At 49.6% G+C, this 17361-nt stretch overlaps 1 protein-coding gene across 1 annotated transcript in view; it reads left to right on the forward strand.

The window, feature by feature from the left end:
* The window catches only part of TLL2 (tolloid like 2), a 134407-nt gene that overhangs the window by 113314 nt on the left and 3732 nt on the right, over nucleotides 1-17361 (forward strand). The window contains exons 14-19 of the mRNA XM_003787305.2: nucleotides 4787-4912; nucleotides 5599-5759; nucleotides 6980-7160; nucleotides 11133-11258; nucleotides 13357-13484; nucleotides 16479-16692. Coding sequence (XP_003787353.1) covers nucleotides 4787-4912; nucleotides 5599-5759; nucleotides 6980-7160; nucleotides 11133-11258; nucleotides 13357-13484; nucleotides 16479-16692 — 936 coding nt within the window. The remainder of the gene's footprint in view (nucleotides 1-4786; nucleotides 4913-5598; nucleotides 5760-6979; nucleotides 7161-11132; nucleotides 11259-13356; nucleotides 13485-16478; nucleotides 16693-17361) is intronic.

Here is a 17361-nt window from a genome sequence, read left to right on the forward strand (position 1 = left end):
CGGGCTGGGGATTCAAACCCGCCACCTTAGGTGTATGTGGCTGGCGCCTTAGCCGCTTGAGCCACAGGCACTGAGCCCAAGGGCATTTCAATTTGCAGACATCTTTTTAGTTGCGTGTGAAGTGTTGAGGCCCACCTATGTCAACTGAGTGCACAGATCCAGGCTGACATCTTCTTTATGTCAAAGACTGCAGAGAAGCACATTTAGAAAAGGATAAATGTGCAGCATTGACCTTGACCCTGAATCTTGGGGGAGGAACAGGACTAGCAGAAACTTCATCTAGACCGATGATGAGGAGTGCTGATCATGTGCCAGAGACTGCATTAGTCAACTCACTTTCTAGAACGACCCCTGGGTGGGCACTATTCCTGCCCCGTTTAAAGCTCAGGGGACTGAAGTGCTGAAATGACAGAGCTGGAACTAGAACGTGGACCTGAAGTATTTTACTGTCCACTCTCCTTACACTGAGGAGACCTGAGAGCCACGGGAAAGGAAAGTGAAGGCGTTGGAATTTTTCCTTAGTGTCTGCCATTTGATTCTGACACTGGTCACCCTTCTACCTTCTTGGCACCATGGGGGTGGAGGTCAGTCTTCATTCCTCACAGTGAGCTACTCCCGGACAGGTCAGTTTTCCTCCCTGCACTGGATTACACCTGCTTTGTCCTGCGCTGTATTCCCAGTGCCTGGCATACAGTAGGCTCAGTAAATACTTACGGAGCAATAAAGGAATGGATGGATGGATGGGGCTCATTGTCCCCATCCGTTCGACCTGGCTGTGCCTACCTTGCAAGGCTGTCCTGAGGCATGAGGTGAGACCACACTCTCATGCAGCACTGTCCAACAGGAGCAGGACGCGAGGCACATACACAACCTTAAATTTTCTAGCAGTCACCCTGGAAAAGAAAAAGAACAAGTAAAATTAATTTGAATGCTATGTCTTATTTAACCTAACATACCCCAAACAATATCATTAATATGTAATCGATACTTAGCAATGTTAATGACATTTTTCACTCTAAGTCTTGGAAATCCAGCGCGTGTTTTATGCTCATGGCACATCTCAAGTGCTCAATAGCCACGAGCGGCTGGGGGCTGCCTTGTCAGACAGCGCCAGTCTGAGACTCCGCACAGCCAGCTTCCTTAGCCCAGCCCTGTGCCAGCAAGGCCATCAGTAGGATGTCCTGTGAACACAAAGTGCCCGGTGCACGTGTCAGGACTTGTCCAGTGAGAGAGGCTGGAGGAATAACCATGAAGGCCCTGCAAGAGAACTGGAACAAGCCAAACGATCCTTGCCTTGATGCCAATTGGCAGGAGGCTCTGCCCAGGGCCCAGCTGGCATCCGACACTGGCCAGGGCACCCGTTGGCCTCGGCACCCCATCCTGGTGCCAGATGGCAGCTCCTCTCAGGACCTGCTGGCCAGTCACTGTGGGAGACAGCAACAGCATTCAAGGACTGGCAGGGCTATTTTGGTCCCACACTCTCCCCATGTCAAGAGTGTGAGGATTCCTACCTTGACCACAACATTCCACGGTCCCAGAGATGATGGGCCACCCTGGAGGTGTATTAGGTGACCGACCTCCTTCAAAGCCTTTCTTCAGAAGCCTAGGGATGTGCCCCCTGCCTTCCCTTTCCTTAATTCTCTCTGAACAGTTTTTGGGATCCCACGTACGCCGTCTCATTACCTAACCACAGAAGGGTTCCTTCTTTCACCACTACCACCTGGAGGACAAGGAGCCAGGGATCCTGCCGTGTTAGGCTGAGGCCCAGTTCCAGCCTCTTCTCTACCCCCATGTCCTCCAGGATTTTTCAGGAGCCTTGGCCTGGGACCCTGCAGCCCAGAGTTAGCACCAGCCAGTGGGGCTTGGCAGAGATGCTGCTGCCCACAGCATGGAGGCAATGTGGGCAGCACCAGCATGCACCCACGCCATCCTCAAGCTGGGCCAGGTCGTAAATGGCCAAACATCCTGCTCTTGCTGGAGAGAACTCAGCTCCTGGGTCACACAAACACTTCTCATCCCTGGAGGAACCATATTCTCTTTGCTTCAGGCCTATGTCCATTCCACTGGCCTCTCTCCCTCTCCCTGGCTAAGATGGCACCAAGAGACCTGTTCCTCTGTGCCCCCAAGGCAGGGGTTGTAGGGAGTCCCTGATGCCAGAAGATGCATGGCTTGTCTCCTGACCTGCCCACGGCCATGGCATCTTCTGGCATCAGAGCCTTTCCTGCCCCCACCTTGATCCTCTGCCTACCTTCGTCTCCTCCAGGGGCTCATTCCTCAGTTTCCTCCTGCCTTCTCCCTGGGACCACTGGCCAGTGCCTTGAATCTGCCATGGTGCCTCCTACCCATCCAGCCTTTCTCCACTGTCCCAGCCTTGAGGCGTTTCTTTCTTTCTGTCTGTCCTCACCTCATCTCCCTCCCCTACTCAAGCCTGCACTACTCCTGTTTCAGATACACCCAGGCAACCTATCCTTCTCCCTACTCCCATCACGGTGTCTCTCTGCCCACTGGAATTTCAAAAGCAGCTCCACTGTTGTCTATTGTGATAGCTCCTGTGCATTGAAAGGCTATGTGCTGGGGAATTCAGTCACCACAACCCTAAAATCAAGTATTTTTTGGCTGGGGCAGAGTTTGAACCTGCTACCTCAGGCATATGGGGCTGGCAACCTACTCCTTTGAGCCACAGGTGCCGCCCCCTAAAAGCAAATATTATTATTCTCTCTTTAAAACAGAAGGGAGGCTCAGAGAGGTCAACTCCCTCAGGGTCACTTAGTTTGTGGGGGGAGAAGTCAGGATCCAATCCAGGTCTAACTCACTTTACAGCCTGGACGCTTTCCATTACTTTTTATGATCTATTTGTTTTTCTTGTAGCAAATGTCTAAGAAAGCACTTTATGCTTTGTAAGGTGATGGACAAATAACTGCAGGACTGCTACTGATTTTGCATATTTAATACTTATATCGATTCAAAGTCACAGGCAACTTCACCTTCCTGTCTAGAGCATCTCTCCTAAACTTAATTCCCCCTAATGACAAATTAATTTATTTAAGTCTTTCTTGAGCCCAAGAATATATCCCTCTGAGAGTTCCCTAAGCCTGGTATCCATTATCTGAAATGATGAGGTATTTATAACCCATCCTTCGCCCAATGAAGAACAATCAGGTTGAGGAGGAATTTGTATATTGCAAAGAGGACTGGAAAGAAACAGGCGTATCTGAGTTGGAAAAGGGCAGAGTAGAGAGAGAGACGATGATTGGAGGGTTTGCATTTTCTGTAGGGTCAGGAGCTTGGGAGTTGCAAGGATTCAGACCTTGACCATAGATACACCTTTGAAAAGTAGTGAGAGGCCTGTCTCTCCAGGAGTTTTCAAGCAGGGTCTGAAAAGCTATCTCTCAGGAATGTGATTAAAAGAATCTCTGCCTGAGGTGGCAAGGTTGGGTATCTTTTCAGGTCTGTACCAACCCTTAGATGTCCTGATTTGTTATTTTTTGTGCATTGTGGTCTTTCAAGATTTGGTGAACAATCCGTACTTGCTTTGTTCTTACCGTCCAGGGTGCTGCCGGCCGGTACTCTCCTTCTCACTCCTGCCCCCTCCTTTCTTCTTCCTAGACTGGACTTTTTTGAAAAAGATGTGTCAGGATTTAGTTGTCCTTTCACCAGACACCTCTGTTAGGCCCATGGCTTGGCAACAAACAGTAATGGTTGCCCTTTTATTTCTAATACTCTTCTTAGAGATGCCCAATGCTAGGGCTTTTCTTCAGTGGCATGTGGGCTGGGAAGAAGTCTGGGAAGAGTCTTCACTGACTCCTGTGTTTTTCCTCTAGACAGCACCCATGGCATCCTATGTGCCATTCTTTAATTGCTTCAGATCCATCACAAGACACTCATCAGAGCCCCCTTCTAGCTCAGCCTGGTCACGCCCTCTTCTGCAGTTTCTCCCAGGAGCACTGGCTAACCTCAGGCCCAGTGTTTTCTGTAACCCTGTAGATCTCCCTGTGCTTACTCTTTAAGGGTATTTATAAAAAATGCTAACTAACAGATTCCGGCCGTAACAGAGAGTATTACACATCTTCATTTAGCAACGTGCCCTTCTGTGTTTACCCTTTATTTAATGTCTCTGAGTAGTAGTTGCATTACAGGGGGGAATCCCCACTTCCATGGCATTCAAATTAATGAAGTCTTTGGTACGGAACCTTGTGAGATTTTTCAAGACCTCAGATGAACACTGCTAACTGAACAGCTCGCAGAACTCAGTTTGCCAGTTCCGAGGCCTCTCAAGCAGCCCTGCTCTGCCTGACAGGTGGTCCTTACTTGTGTTGCTAGGGTCCTATCTTTCACCATTGCTGTTGCCAGTTTTTCAGCTATGGACATGCAGATCCTTGAGAAGTGACCTCCAGGAGTCACTCTTTTTTTTTTTTTTTGAGACAGAGTCTTACTTTGTCACCCTTAGGAGAGTACTGTGGCATCATAGCTCACAGCCACCTCAAACTCTTGGGCTTAAGCAATTGTTTTGCCTCAGCCTCACAAGTAGCTGGAACTACAGGCGCCTGCCACAGTGCCTGGCTATTTTGTTGTTGTTGTTGTCATTGTTGTTTGGCAGGCATGGGCCAGGTTTGAACCTGCCAGCCCTGGTGCATATGGCTGGTGCCCTAGCCGCTGAGCTACAGGCGCTGAGCCAGGAGTCACTCTGGTTCTTAGAGCACACTAGCTGGGACCTCTGGATGTGGAGGCCTTGGGGAACAGACCTGACAGCTATGTGACCATATGCCTGTTGTTACCTCCCCAACAGAGGTGGATGAGTGCTCCTGGCCAGATCACGGCGGCTGTGAGCATCGCTGTGTGAACACACTGGGCAGCTACAAGTGCACCTGTGACCCTGGCTATGAGCTGGGTGCCGATAAAAAGACATGTGAAGGTTGGTGTGGGGCCCGCCTTGCTGGAATGGGAGGGGCTGGGGACGCGGAGCGGAGGCGGGGCAGCCTGTGGGAAAGATCCACCCACCTCCCAGAGGGAGCAACCACTTCCTAACTGTTACAAATGTGAGCAAACTGCCAAAAATTACATGGACTCTGCCCTAGAGACTAAAATCAGGGTTATGATTTATTTTCTTCTGTGATACCATAAAATTTACATGATTATTAAGGCAGAAAATAAAAGCAAAGAAGAACTGTGAGCACCTTGTTGTGACTCGACCCACAGCACATTTTGCTCCCTGCATTTCCACCGGGCTTGCTTTCCCTGCCCACCTGCACGAATCCGCTCCTTCTTGGAAGCCAGCAGCGGTGACAAGCTTGCTGCAAACATTCCCAATTCTCCTAGAAACAGAGCCCCTAACTAGACCACTGGGTGATAGGAAAACACAAAGGCATCATCGTTATTTAAAAAAAAATCAGTAAAGACTGGTCTCCAGTGTCGTCCTTCCAAATCTAAAGTTGGAATTATTAGACTCGGATAAAGGACACAGGATTAATCAGTTCAGATGGTCTCACTTTTTTGTTGTTGTTGTTATTACAGAACAGCAGGGCTTATTGCCACTTGTGGGAAATTGCAGCCACTTGGAACTAAAACCACATGAATCTTGTTTCCGTTTCCCCCGTGCAGTGGCCTGTGGCGGTTTCATTACCAAGTTGAATGGAACCATCACCAGCCCTGGGTGGCCAAAGGAGTATCCCACAAACAAAAACTGCGTCTGGCAGGTGGTGGCCCCCGTCCAGTACCGGATCTCCCTGCAGTTTGAAGCGTTTGAACTGGAAGGCAATGATGTACGTGCCTGTGCTCTAATTGGTCGGGGATTATGTTAAGATGAGACTCAGGGAGAAGCTTGTGTTGGCACTTAGGAGAGGCATGGGAAATTAGCTGGGAAGAATCGGGGGAATGTTTTATCCAGTAGTTTCAGCTGCTTGTCCTCTGCAGCTAGAGCACCTGTGGCCCACTTGTTACTGATAAATTCCAGGAGAATCAGGACAAGAGGGGAGGAGGCAGGTGTTGGGGGGTGGGGAGATAGCCAGGCCTGGTGTGCGCGCTTCGGGTGCAAATCAGGGGTTGATGTCCAGCTGAGTGGACTGGAGGGATGAGGATCAGCTAGGGACAGGGATGCTACAGATGGCCTGTTTCCCCTCTTGGGCAGTGGTCAGTTGAGGCCCAGGCAGCGCCCTACAGCCAGAGTGCTAGTCAGGTGTGCCTCCGCCTGCACATTGGGCTGGCAGGACCCCCAGGGCACACAGGAGAGAGTGCAGGTCCTTCTCCACACCTCTCCACACCTCTCCTGGTCCTTCTCCACACCTCTCCTGACACCTTCAAGTTCCCAGGCCTGGCTCTGAGCTGACCAGCCAGGACTTTGGGGTACTGAAAAAAGACCCCAATGCCAATGACTCCTATGCCCAGAGGTCCCGGTGCCAATGAAGGGCTTACCCCAAAATGAATATTGCGTAGAAAAAACAATCCTTGGAAACAATCAGAATGCTTAGCAGTTAAGTTCTTTTTGAGAAAAGTCATTGCTGCAGCAGGGCGCATGGTTTCTAGTCCTGGCTCCACTGGCGCCGAGCAGCATCATCACTTCAGAGGGATCGCTCTCCTTTTCTGAGCTTGTTTCTCTGCAGGAAAATAGGATGCAGCTGGATTCTATCAGTAGTTTGCAGACTTTTCCTCCTCCTCTTATTACTCTCTCCTCTTGCCCTCTTGCTCTTTTTCCAGCAACAGGAAAAAGCAAAAGTTTTGAAGCAAAAGTTCATGTGGAAGCCCAGTATGTAAAATAAAAGTGCAACTACAGTTATGGGGATGCAGGTTTTGGAGCCCAGGAGGAAAGCTGGGTTCCCCTGTCACCTTTGGGAGCACAGTCTGATGAGCAGCATAGTAGGAGTCAGAAAGCATCCAGCTATACCTGCAACCTGGCAGGTATAGCTCACAGACAGGGCGCAGCAGTGCACTGGGCGCTCTGGGTAGGGATGAGGCCTGGGCCGCTCCCCACTGTACCTCCTTGCAGGTTTGTAAATACGACTTTGTGGAGGTGCGCAGTGGCCTGTCCCCCGATGCCAGCCTGCATGGCAAGTTCTGCGGCTCTGAGACACCCGAGGTCATTACCTCGCAGAGCAACAACATGCGCGTGGAGTTCAAGTCTGACAACACTGTCTCCAAACGTGGCTTCAGGGCCCACTTCTTCTCAGGTACATGGGTTGGGAGGTGAAGCCCACACGAGGGGGGTGAGGCGGCTCTGCCCACTCCCCTCCTGGTGTGGTGCCTGGGAGGGGGCTTGCCTAGATCCAGGGTTTTGCTTTTATTAGTAGCTGCGTTAGTTTCCTGGGCAGCCATAACTTAGTATCACAAACTGGTTGGCTTAAAACAATAGAATCTTATTCTCTTACAGTTCTAGGGGCTGGAAGTCTGAAATCCAGGGTGGGCAGGGCCACCTCACCCCCTCCGAAGGCTCTAGGGAAGGATCCTCCCTCGTGCCTTCCGTGTCGGGGGTGGCTTCCGACAATCCTGGCCTTTCTTGGCTTGCTGCTGCGCTGTTCCCCTCTCTGTCTCCACCGTCTCTGTGCCCCTCTGTGTCCTTGTCCTCTTCTTATAAGGATTCCAGCCATTGGAATTAAGGCTGGTTCTCAATCCAGGATGCTTCCATCCCAAGACCCTTTATACTTCTGCAAAGACCTAGTTTCCAAATAAGATAACATTCTGAGGTTCCAGGTGACCATGAATTTGGGGCAGACACTATTCAACTCTTTACAGCCACACATCAGTCCCGATCTCAAACTGAAGGTTGTGAGCCACAGCAGCTGGAGGAAAAAGCCCATACCCCTGGGCGTGGTGTTGATGCTGGATGCTGTCTCCCCTCTGTCCTGCCAGGCACTTTTCCTCTGCAGGTTCTGTGTGCTCAGGTCACCCATGACTCCCCTCCCCCTGCCTCCGGTGCCATCATCCTATACTCCTGCACTCTCCTGCCCTCTGTTCTCTCTTCATACCTCCTGCTCCCTCTCCTTGGAATATTCTCCATCTTTCTCACTTAGAAAGCACCTGCTTTGACTTGAAGATCGAAAGTGCCACTTTCTGTAGCTTTCCCTGGTTTCCTCGTATCCCTCTATCTGGGTCCATTGTGCAGTGTGGTAACAGAATACCACAGACTGCACAAACTGATAATGAACGAAACGATTTAGCTCATGGGTCTGGAGGCTAGGAAGTCCAAGATCAAGGGCCACAAGTGGCTGTTTCACCAGGTAGAAGGCATTACATGGGTGACAGGAATAAGGAGGAGCCAACCTCAACCTTTAGAAGGACCTCACCCAGGGATAATGAACCCTCATGACCAAATCATCTCCTAAAGACCCCACCTCTCAACACTGTTGCACAGAAGATCAAGTTTCCAAAACATGGGTTTTGGGGGACATGTTCAAACCATAGCACCCTGTTAGCACATTAATTGTTCTTTCATTAGTGTTCCCACAGCACTGTCTGCCTCCCCACAGTTAGGGCTCTTGTCACCAGAGCTGGCACTCTGGGTGTATGGCCTGTGCAATACCTCAGGGACTGCACCTGGAAGGGCCCATGCTGGGTTTGAGGCTCCTATTCTCATCATGAAATTGGTAATAGGTTTTTAGCAAATGACCCTCATGTTCATTTTGTACTATCTTGCACCAAGCCCTGCAAATTATGTAGCAGATCCTGCTTGTCACATCCTATTAGGATGTGAACTGTTTAAGAGCAGGAACTGTATTTTGGTTACCTTTATAGTCTCTGTGCTTAATGTAGGAACGGCCCAATTATTTCTTTATTTTATAGATGCCCAGAGTTCTGTGTCTGTGATGGTTTTGTGGTCTCCATTGAAAAAGTTGTGTTTCACTGGGCTCTGCACAGTATTCGGCTCGGGAGAGCCAGGGAGGTGCAGTGGTGAGCTCATATGATGGCCAGGGAGCCCAGGGACACACACCCTGCTAAGTCCCTGGGGCACTGTGGGGCAGACCAGTACCACAAGGACTAACACCTGGAGGAGAGAGTAAAGTCTTTTCGTGGGCTGCAGGGTGGTCTGAGCCAGGTCTTAAGGGACAGGAAGGTGTGGAGGTAGAGACAGGATGACAGAGAGAAGGCAAGCAGGGTCCCAAGAAGGGGAGGCAGTGTGCTCACAGGTTTGGGGTCTCTACTGAGCACAGACAACACAGAGGTGGACCAGCCTGGGTTACTGCAGGAGCCCAGACCCATTCTGGGAAGCCAAGGGCATGAGATGGGCCATGAGGGACAGGGCCAGTACTAAAGGGCCTTGAATGCTGGGGAGAAGAGTCAGGACCTGATGGAGCAGGAAATGGGGCCTTTTGCAGCTTCCTGATCAGGGGAGGCCTAAAACTTTACCTGCCAAAGCCAGGCCAGGAGTGTGAAACTGAGGGGGCCAGGCAGCTATTGCAATGGCATGGGAACAGGTGGGGCAGGAGCCTCCTCAGAGCAGATGTGGGGAGGGCCTTCTGGAGGGACCAACTGCCCGACTGCAGCTGGGCCCGAAGGACAGAGGAGATGGTCAGAGCAGGGAGAGGATCTGCGTGTCACCTGCAGGAGGACTCAGGGAGGAAGGCAGGGAGAGAAGTGCTTCATGGCCAGGGCAGGAGGCAGCTGGCTTGCTTCTGCATTCTTTAAGGCAGCGGTTCTTAACCTGTGGGTTGCAACCCCTTTAGGGATCAAACGATCCTTTCACAGGGGTCGCCTAAGACCATCTTGCATATCAGATATTTATATTACGATTCATAACAATAGCAAAATCACAGTTATGAAGTAGCAATGAAGATAATTTTATGGTTGGGGCTCACTACAACATGAGGAACTGTATTAAAGGGTCGTGGCATTAGGAAGGTTGAGAACCACTGCTTTAAGGGTTTTGGAAGGGCTCTTAGTTGTCCTCATGAAATAAATGGATGAAGCTAAAATACTACAGTGTTAACCGCAGAGGGCAAGAAGGAGAGGGAGATAGGACTGACTCCTGAAGTCATTGGCAGGGGTCGTGGGGGCAGAGGCAGCAGGGAGATTGATTTTAGTTACTACAGGAGCAAGCTGGCTTAGCAGGGGCTACACATGTGTCAGCTGGAGCCACAGAATCATAGGATGACAAGAGCCAATACTGGAGTTCCTTCATCATAAGTGTTCTAAGAGCCTTACTTACTGCGGGCTAGATGCTGTTCTAAGCACTTTACCTGTGCTAATTCATTTACACCTCCCAACAACCCTATGAAGTAAGGATACCATAACTGTCTCCATTTCAGAGGTAAGGTAACTGAGCCACAGGTCAGGAACTGCCCATGGCCACAGCACTGGCACTGGTGGAGTAGGGCTAGCCCTCATGTCTGGCCTGTGGCCCACACACTTACCCACCCCTGATGCAGGAGGTGCTATAGAGTCAAAGGGCAGGAGTCCAGGCCTCCATCTCAAATGCACAAGCCTCTTTCTTGGTCACTGAGAGACCCTGGACATATTAGCCATTCTCATTCTCAGTTTCCTTACCTGTAAAATGGGCATAAGGGTCTCTCTCTCCTAAGTCTGGGTGGGAATTAACTTAGAGAATATATAGAAAGTGCCTAGGGCAGTGCCTATCCCATAGTCCAGTGGTTCTCAGCCTTCCTAATGCCATAACCCTTTAATACAGTTCCTCATGTCATGGTGACCCCCAACCATAAAATTATTTTCATTGCTACCTCATAACTGTAATTTTGCTACTGTTATGAATCGTAATGTAAATATCTGATATGCAGGTTGGTCATAGGCGACCCTTGTGAAAGGGTTGTTCAACCCCCAAAGGGGTCGTGACCCACAGGTTGAGAACTGCTGCCATAGTCAATATGCAATAGTGGCAATTATTTTTATCATTGTTACTATCATTACTAACATTAGCCTGTCCTTCAGGGAGCTTCTTGTGTGGGGCAGGGAGCAGGGCACAGAATGCATATGCATTAGAGTGCTTTAGGATGATGGGCCAAGTGACACCTTCTCTAAACCTATTTTCTTATTTGGAAACTGAAGTGATTACCCGCCAGCAAGGGTGTAGTCAGGGCAGGGTGGCAATCAGGAAGGCTCCTTGGAGGAGGCCACTTTGAGCAGGGTTCTGAGCTGCAAGAAACATGCCCAAGTTGGTGCATCCTCTTAGGAGAGTTCCTTGATCTCCCCAGACAAGGATGAGTGTGCCGAGGACAATGGCGGATGTCAGCACGAGTGCGTCAACACGTTCGGGAGCTACCTGTGCCGCTGCAGGAATGGCTACCGGCTCCATGACAATGGACGTGACTGTAAAGAGGGTGAGGCTGGACATCTGTGGGCTGCTGTGAATGCCCCTCATGTGCGTGCTTGTGTGAGTGTGCCTCGGGGCAGGTAGCTGAGAAGACCTGCCACTGGCTGCCACGGGCCACCAAGCTGGGACACTTGAGCAGGGAGGTTTAGCATCCGTGCTCCTCCTCGGGAGACTCCCTTAGACCCCCCCTGCTGGACAGCAGTTTCCCCCAAGGCAGTGGTTCTCAACCTTCCTAGTGCCTCCTAATGCCACGACCCTTTAATACAGTTTCTCATGTTATAATGACCCCCAACCATAAAATTATTTTTGTTGCTACTTCATAGCTGTAATTTTGCTACTGTTATTAATTGTAATATAAATATCTGATATGCAGGATGTATTTTCATTGTTACAAAGGGGTTGCAACCCACAGGTTGAGAATTGCTGCTCCAGGGCATCCTACTCCTTCTGGAGGCATCTGGGGGCCTCTGGGTTGAGGTTGAGTTGTTAATGGAAAGTCGTTAAGCCTATAGGTTCCAGGATAAGAGTACCCAGGTATAAATCTTGGCTTTGCTGTTCACTAGCTGTGTGACTTTGGGCTAGTTTCTTAACCTCTCTGGGTCTCAGTTTCCACTTCTGTTAAAAAGAGGCTAAACACGACTTCCTGTTAAAGTCTTCGTGGGGATTAAAAGAATGCCTAGAAAGTATTTCAGAGTCTGACGCATGTTATGTGTTCAAATGTCAATACAGATTGGCTGAGCTGCAGACTGTTTACCATATGCAGGTCTCATAGTAAAATAGAATTGGGGTGAAACTTTACTCCCTGCTCCATTCACTACTAGGAGTTCTTCAGGGCCAGATGGCTTTTAATAGCCAGTCATTCTGGAAAAAACCTTCCACCTGTCCTTACCCTGTTTAGTGAAGTCTGAGAATCTGTGATAAACACACTGGCCCCCAGGCCATGGCCCTAGCCACAGAGCCCTGCAAAGAAAATCAAGGGTTGGGAAAGGCGTGGAAGACTCATGCCCCTTCTCTGAGATAAACAGTTTGGGGTCATTATACAGTTTGGGGTGCTCGCTTATCAGTTACAGCATTAGTCAAACCAGGCAGCCAGTTAGAGTCCTGGCTCCATGCCTTTCCAGCAAGGGGCTTACCCTCTCTAAACCTATTTTCTTATTTGGAAAATGGGAAGGACTACATGGGAGGATGCATGGAAAATACTGACAACGGCATCCAACGCAGAGGAAGACAGATGCCAACTGTTGTCCAAGACACTGGGCAATGAGCAAGTCATGGGCCCACTCCTGGCTAATAGCACTGCACCCAGGACAAACCTGGTAGACTCCATATGAAACTGTTTTGGGAAAAAGGAAATGTGCAGCGCAGGGGTGTCTGACCACAGGCTGCATGCTGATTTTGTGAGGACTTTTTTGTGTTTCTGGTGTCAGATATCACAAAAAGTATGCACGGACAGTTTTTTTTTTTTTTTTGCTAATCAGCTTTCATCAGTGTTTGTGTATTTGCTGTGTGGCCCAAGACAACTCTTATTTTTCCAGTTTGAGGCAGAAAAGGAAAAAGTTGGACAGCCCTGGCATAGACAGAGGCATGGTGTTAGCCAGATGAACTGACCACATTCTTTGGGCCTTGCCCTTGCTAAGCCTTTCCCACAAACTATCTCATTTAATCTTCGTGGGGATTAAAAGAATGCCTAGAAAGTATTTCAGAATCAGCCCTACGAGGTGGGCATGCTTTTCCAAATAAGGATGCCAAAGCTCACATAGCTTCCATAAGTGCCCAGAGTGCCACTTATTGGACATGGTGGAACCGGGACTTGAATTGAGGTCCATCTGCCCCAAGGCTTGTGCTTTTAACTTACAACCAACTCTGCGATATTTGTGGTGATGACTGCAATGTGAATAGTAATGATAATAGTAAGAAAGATGATAGCCGGGAAGGCAGAAAAGCCAATTCAGGTATACTTCTGTGAATATCTCGATTCAGGCTGATCCCACCCACGTGATTGATAATGACCCTGAGAGTTAAGGAAGGGGGAGGAGTCTCCCCTAGAATGCCTTTGGTGCTGCCACAAGCGAATTACTTCTGTCTGTCTGTGTGCCCCCCCCCAGCTGGCTGTGCACACAAGATCAGCAGTACAGAGGGCACCCTGGCGAGCCCCAACTGGCCTGACAAATACCCCAGCCGGAGGGAGTGTACCTGGAACATCTCTTCAACTGCCGGCCACAGGGTGAAACTTGTGAGTCATCTTTAGTTTATTGAGAACATGGACTTTGGCAACATACAGACATGGGTTTGTTCTGCCAGTTCCCAGTTTTGAAACGTAAAGGGATTTACCCAACATTTCCCGGCCTCAGTTTCATTATCTGGAAAGTGGGGATGCTAATGAAGCCTACCTCGGGGGCTGGTGTGCAGATTAAAAGAGAGAGTGCACAAAAGCTCTAGAAATGACACCTGTTCACGGTGGTACCAGAATGAACCGGCATCCACCACACTGATATGCAGCACTGTTTGAGATTCTGGTTTTAATTTTTACAAGACAATTCAGTTTCAAGAGTTAAAAAAAAAGGTAGCCAGTACAGAAGGTTGGAAAGTGGAAATCGAAGGTCCCCAGATCCCTCCTTGCCACTCTAGAAACAACCACTTTGAACATTTTCTTATGATCCTTTCAGAAAATTTCTATGCACATACCATCATGAGTATTTATGCACATAGAAAACATATCTTTTTCTTACTCAAACTACTCTAAAGAAATCTTATTACTCATAGTTTACAAGTCCCATTTTTTTTCTGTTAGCAATAGGAGACTAAGTTCTTTAAATTAATTCTCTCTTAAATATAAAAAAGCTTCTCTCTTGCTCTCTCTCTCTCTCTCTTTTTTTTTTTTTTTTTTTTGAGACAGTCTCTGTTGCTCCAGCTAGAGTGCAGTGCTGTCATCGTCCTTATATTGATAGCTCATAGCAACCTCAAACTCCTGGGTCCAAGTGATCCTCTTGCCTCAGCCTCCTGAGTAGCTGAAACTACAAGGCACTCACCACCACACCTGGCTAGTTTTTTCCCTATATTTTGTAGAGACAGGGTCTTGCTCTTGCTCAGGCTCTCTTGAACTCCTGAGCTCACAGGATCCTTGGCCTCCCAGAGTGCTAGGATTATAGGTGTGAGCCACTGCACCTGGCCATAAAAAAACATTCTCCAAGCCTTTGAAATAACTGAGCGTGGTGTACAGACCACACATCACATAGGTGACTTTAGATAGAGGGGAATGGAAGAGAACAAAGGAGGAGACGTGATGGTGCACAGGGATGCGCAGGGACTTGGGAGGGTGTTTATGGTGAGAACCACGAGTGAGGAGCAGAGCACATGAATGGGCTTCTGGGGCATCGAGGGGTGCAGGAGACAGGGCCCCTGACCACAGCGGCACCTCATAAGCACGGGCTGCCCTTGGGGGAATTGTTGCTCTCCTAGAAGCTGCTATCCTGGATGGGTGGAACAGTCTCAAATGTGGGTGAGGGTAGATGAGAGAGTGCAGTGAGAAAGGCACTCCTTCTCCATGACTGCCCTCTGCTGGAACATGTTTGCAATGGCAACATGGGTCTCTGAGGACCGTGAGGGCGTGGCGCCCTGGAGATAGGGGTGCCGAACCAGTGCCCGGGCAAGCATACACTTTAAGTTTCTGAAGGGCGTTTCCTTGGGAGGAGGATGGTGGATATATTGACCGTGCTCCATCTACCATAGGTCATGTGTTGAATAATCAAGAAAGCTGGTGTTTCACCACATGGGAACAGTGACAGGGCCCCCCATGGCCCTGCTCTCCCCCTCCTGCTCCTGCCCAGTGTCTCTGCCTGTGACCCTGGCTCTAGAGCTCCTTCCTCATAGGCATGAGAGCTTTGCCCATTTCGGGTGTGTTGGGCATTCTCGTGACAGCTTGCACTGCCCTGGTCCCTCTGTTTCCCCTCCCACCTCCATCTCTGCCTCTGCAGCTTCCCTCTTTTGAATTGAGACCTCCCCACCTCCATCTAATGTCCTCTCTCCCTGCTCTGTCTTTAGGACCAAGGCTTCATTTAACACTGTCCCCACTCACCTTATCCTATCTCCTTTGCTACCATGGGTTACATCAGTCACCTACCCAGCACCTGAGAAGCCTATATTTGGGGGCTTGAAAAGCCTGTCACCTGGAGCTGGAGACAGTACTAGGGAATAGGAGGGAAGGAGGCAGCATACCCTAGTGATGGTTAGCAGTGTGGGCGGAGAAGACTGGCTGGGGTCAAGTTCAGTTTCATCTGTCTCTAGCTGCATGAGCTTGGGCAAGTCAGCGAATGTCTCTAAGACTGACTTTCCTCTTCTGCATGTTGGAAACAATAATAGCTCTTCTCTGACCGCATTACCAGAACTAAATAAGAAACTGCCCCTAAATGCTTGGCATGGAAGAAACAGCTGATAAATGTCGGCCACCACAAGCAACACAGAGCGATGTGTGCTTCACAAAGCCTCACCTGTTATACCATTTACAGGTGGAAGGGTCGTATAGCGGACAGCACAGGTCCACAGGGCCTCAGAAACCAGAGGGGCTGGCCTACTGCCCCACTCTACCAGTGTGTGACCTTGGGCAAGGCATCTGACGTATTTGCCTCTGTTTCCTCAGCTGTGAAGCGGGGATTAGACACATGCTCAGGGTGTGAAGTTTAAATGAGGCAATACTTGTAAGGCACTTAAAGCAGCTGCCAGCACAGAGTGAGCACTTGGCCATTGCTGGCTCTTAATACAGAGTGAGGGAGAGGCTGTGTGATAGAATGGAAGGCAGACACATCTGGGCTGTCAAAATGTCAGCAAGCATTTAAACCAGGGGTCCTCAAACTTTTTAAACAGGGGGCCAGTTCACTGTCCCACAGACTGTTGGGGGGCTGGACTATGAGTCCCGGGACGAGTTGGCTGCTAAGCAGGACAGGCAGCGGTGGCAAAAACACGTGGTGGGCCGGATAAATGTCCTAGGCGGGCTGCATGTGGCCTGCTGGCCGTAGTTTGAGGATGCCTGATTTAAACTCTCTGAACCCCCACTGTCTCATTTGCAAAGTGATCATAGCAGCAATAACTCATGTGACTACCTTACAGGGTTCTGGGGGCCGCATGTCCCCAAGCGTCATCATGGCCACACATCCCCTGCACTGCCTTGCTCTCCCTCTCCAGCCCCTCGGAGGCGGCCCCACCGCCTTACTTGCTGCTTTTCTACCCGCAGACCTTTAATGAGTTTGAGATTGAGCAGCACCAGGAATGTGCCTATGACCACCTGGAAATGTATGATGGGCCTGATAGCCTGGCCCCTATCCTGGGCCGTTTCTGCGGCAGCAAGAAACCAGACCCCGTGGTGGCTTCTGGCAGCAGCCTGTTTCTCAGGTTTTATTCGGACGCCTCGGTGCAGAGGAAAGGCTTCCAGGCGGTGCACAGCACAGGTATGTGTGGCCAGGGTACTGGCCTCCTGCTGATGAACACCTGGGCAGGAGGCAGAGGTGGTGAAGGCGGGGTTAGGTCTGCCTTGTATTCTGTTTGAGGGGAGGGGAAGAGGGAGAGGGAGGGCAGGAAGGTACAGGATACAACCTCCCTGTTAAAATAAAACATCAGCAACCATAGGGAGAGGGGCTGTTTGCTTTTAATCTCCTTAAATGACAACATTTAAAGTGGGCACCCCTTTGCTCATGCCCCATTTCTTTCCTCCTTTACTTCTTTACTTCCTCCCTTTTAAAAATGAATTTGCCTTGGTCTATGAAATCCAAATGTCTGGGAGCTGAATAGTGGAGGAGCCGTCCTTTTATTGCTCTGAGAACCAGTTCTGGAAAACAAAACAAAAAATGTTGCTGTCCTCTATTATTTTTTCCTCCACTCAAAATATATATACCTCTTTTGGGTCCTTTGAAGGAATATATATATGCTTTTAACTTAGATTATCTACTTTTTAAAATATAAGAATGTCAATAAGAAAATTGGCTCTGGACTCGGCGCCTGTGGCTCAAGCGGCTAAGGCGCCAGCCACATACACCCAAGGTGGCGGGTTCGAATCCCCAGCCCGGGCCCGCCAAACAACAATGATGGCTGCAACCAAAAAATGGCCAGGCGTTGTGGCG

Source organism: Otolemur garnettii, unplaced genomic scaffold (assembly GCF_000181295.1).
Source record: "Otolemur garnettii isolate 467f Iridium unplaced genomic scaffold, OtoGar3 scaffold00021, whole genome shotgun sequence".
Taxonomy (NCBI): Eukaryota; Metazoa; Chordata; class Mammalia; order Primates; family Galagidae; genus Otolemur; species Otolemur garnettii.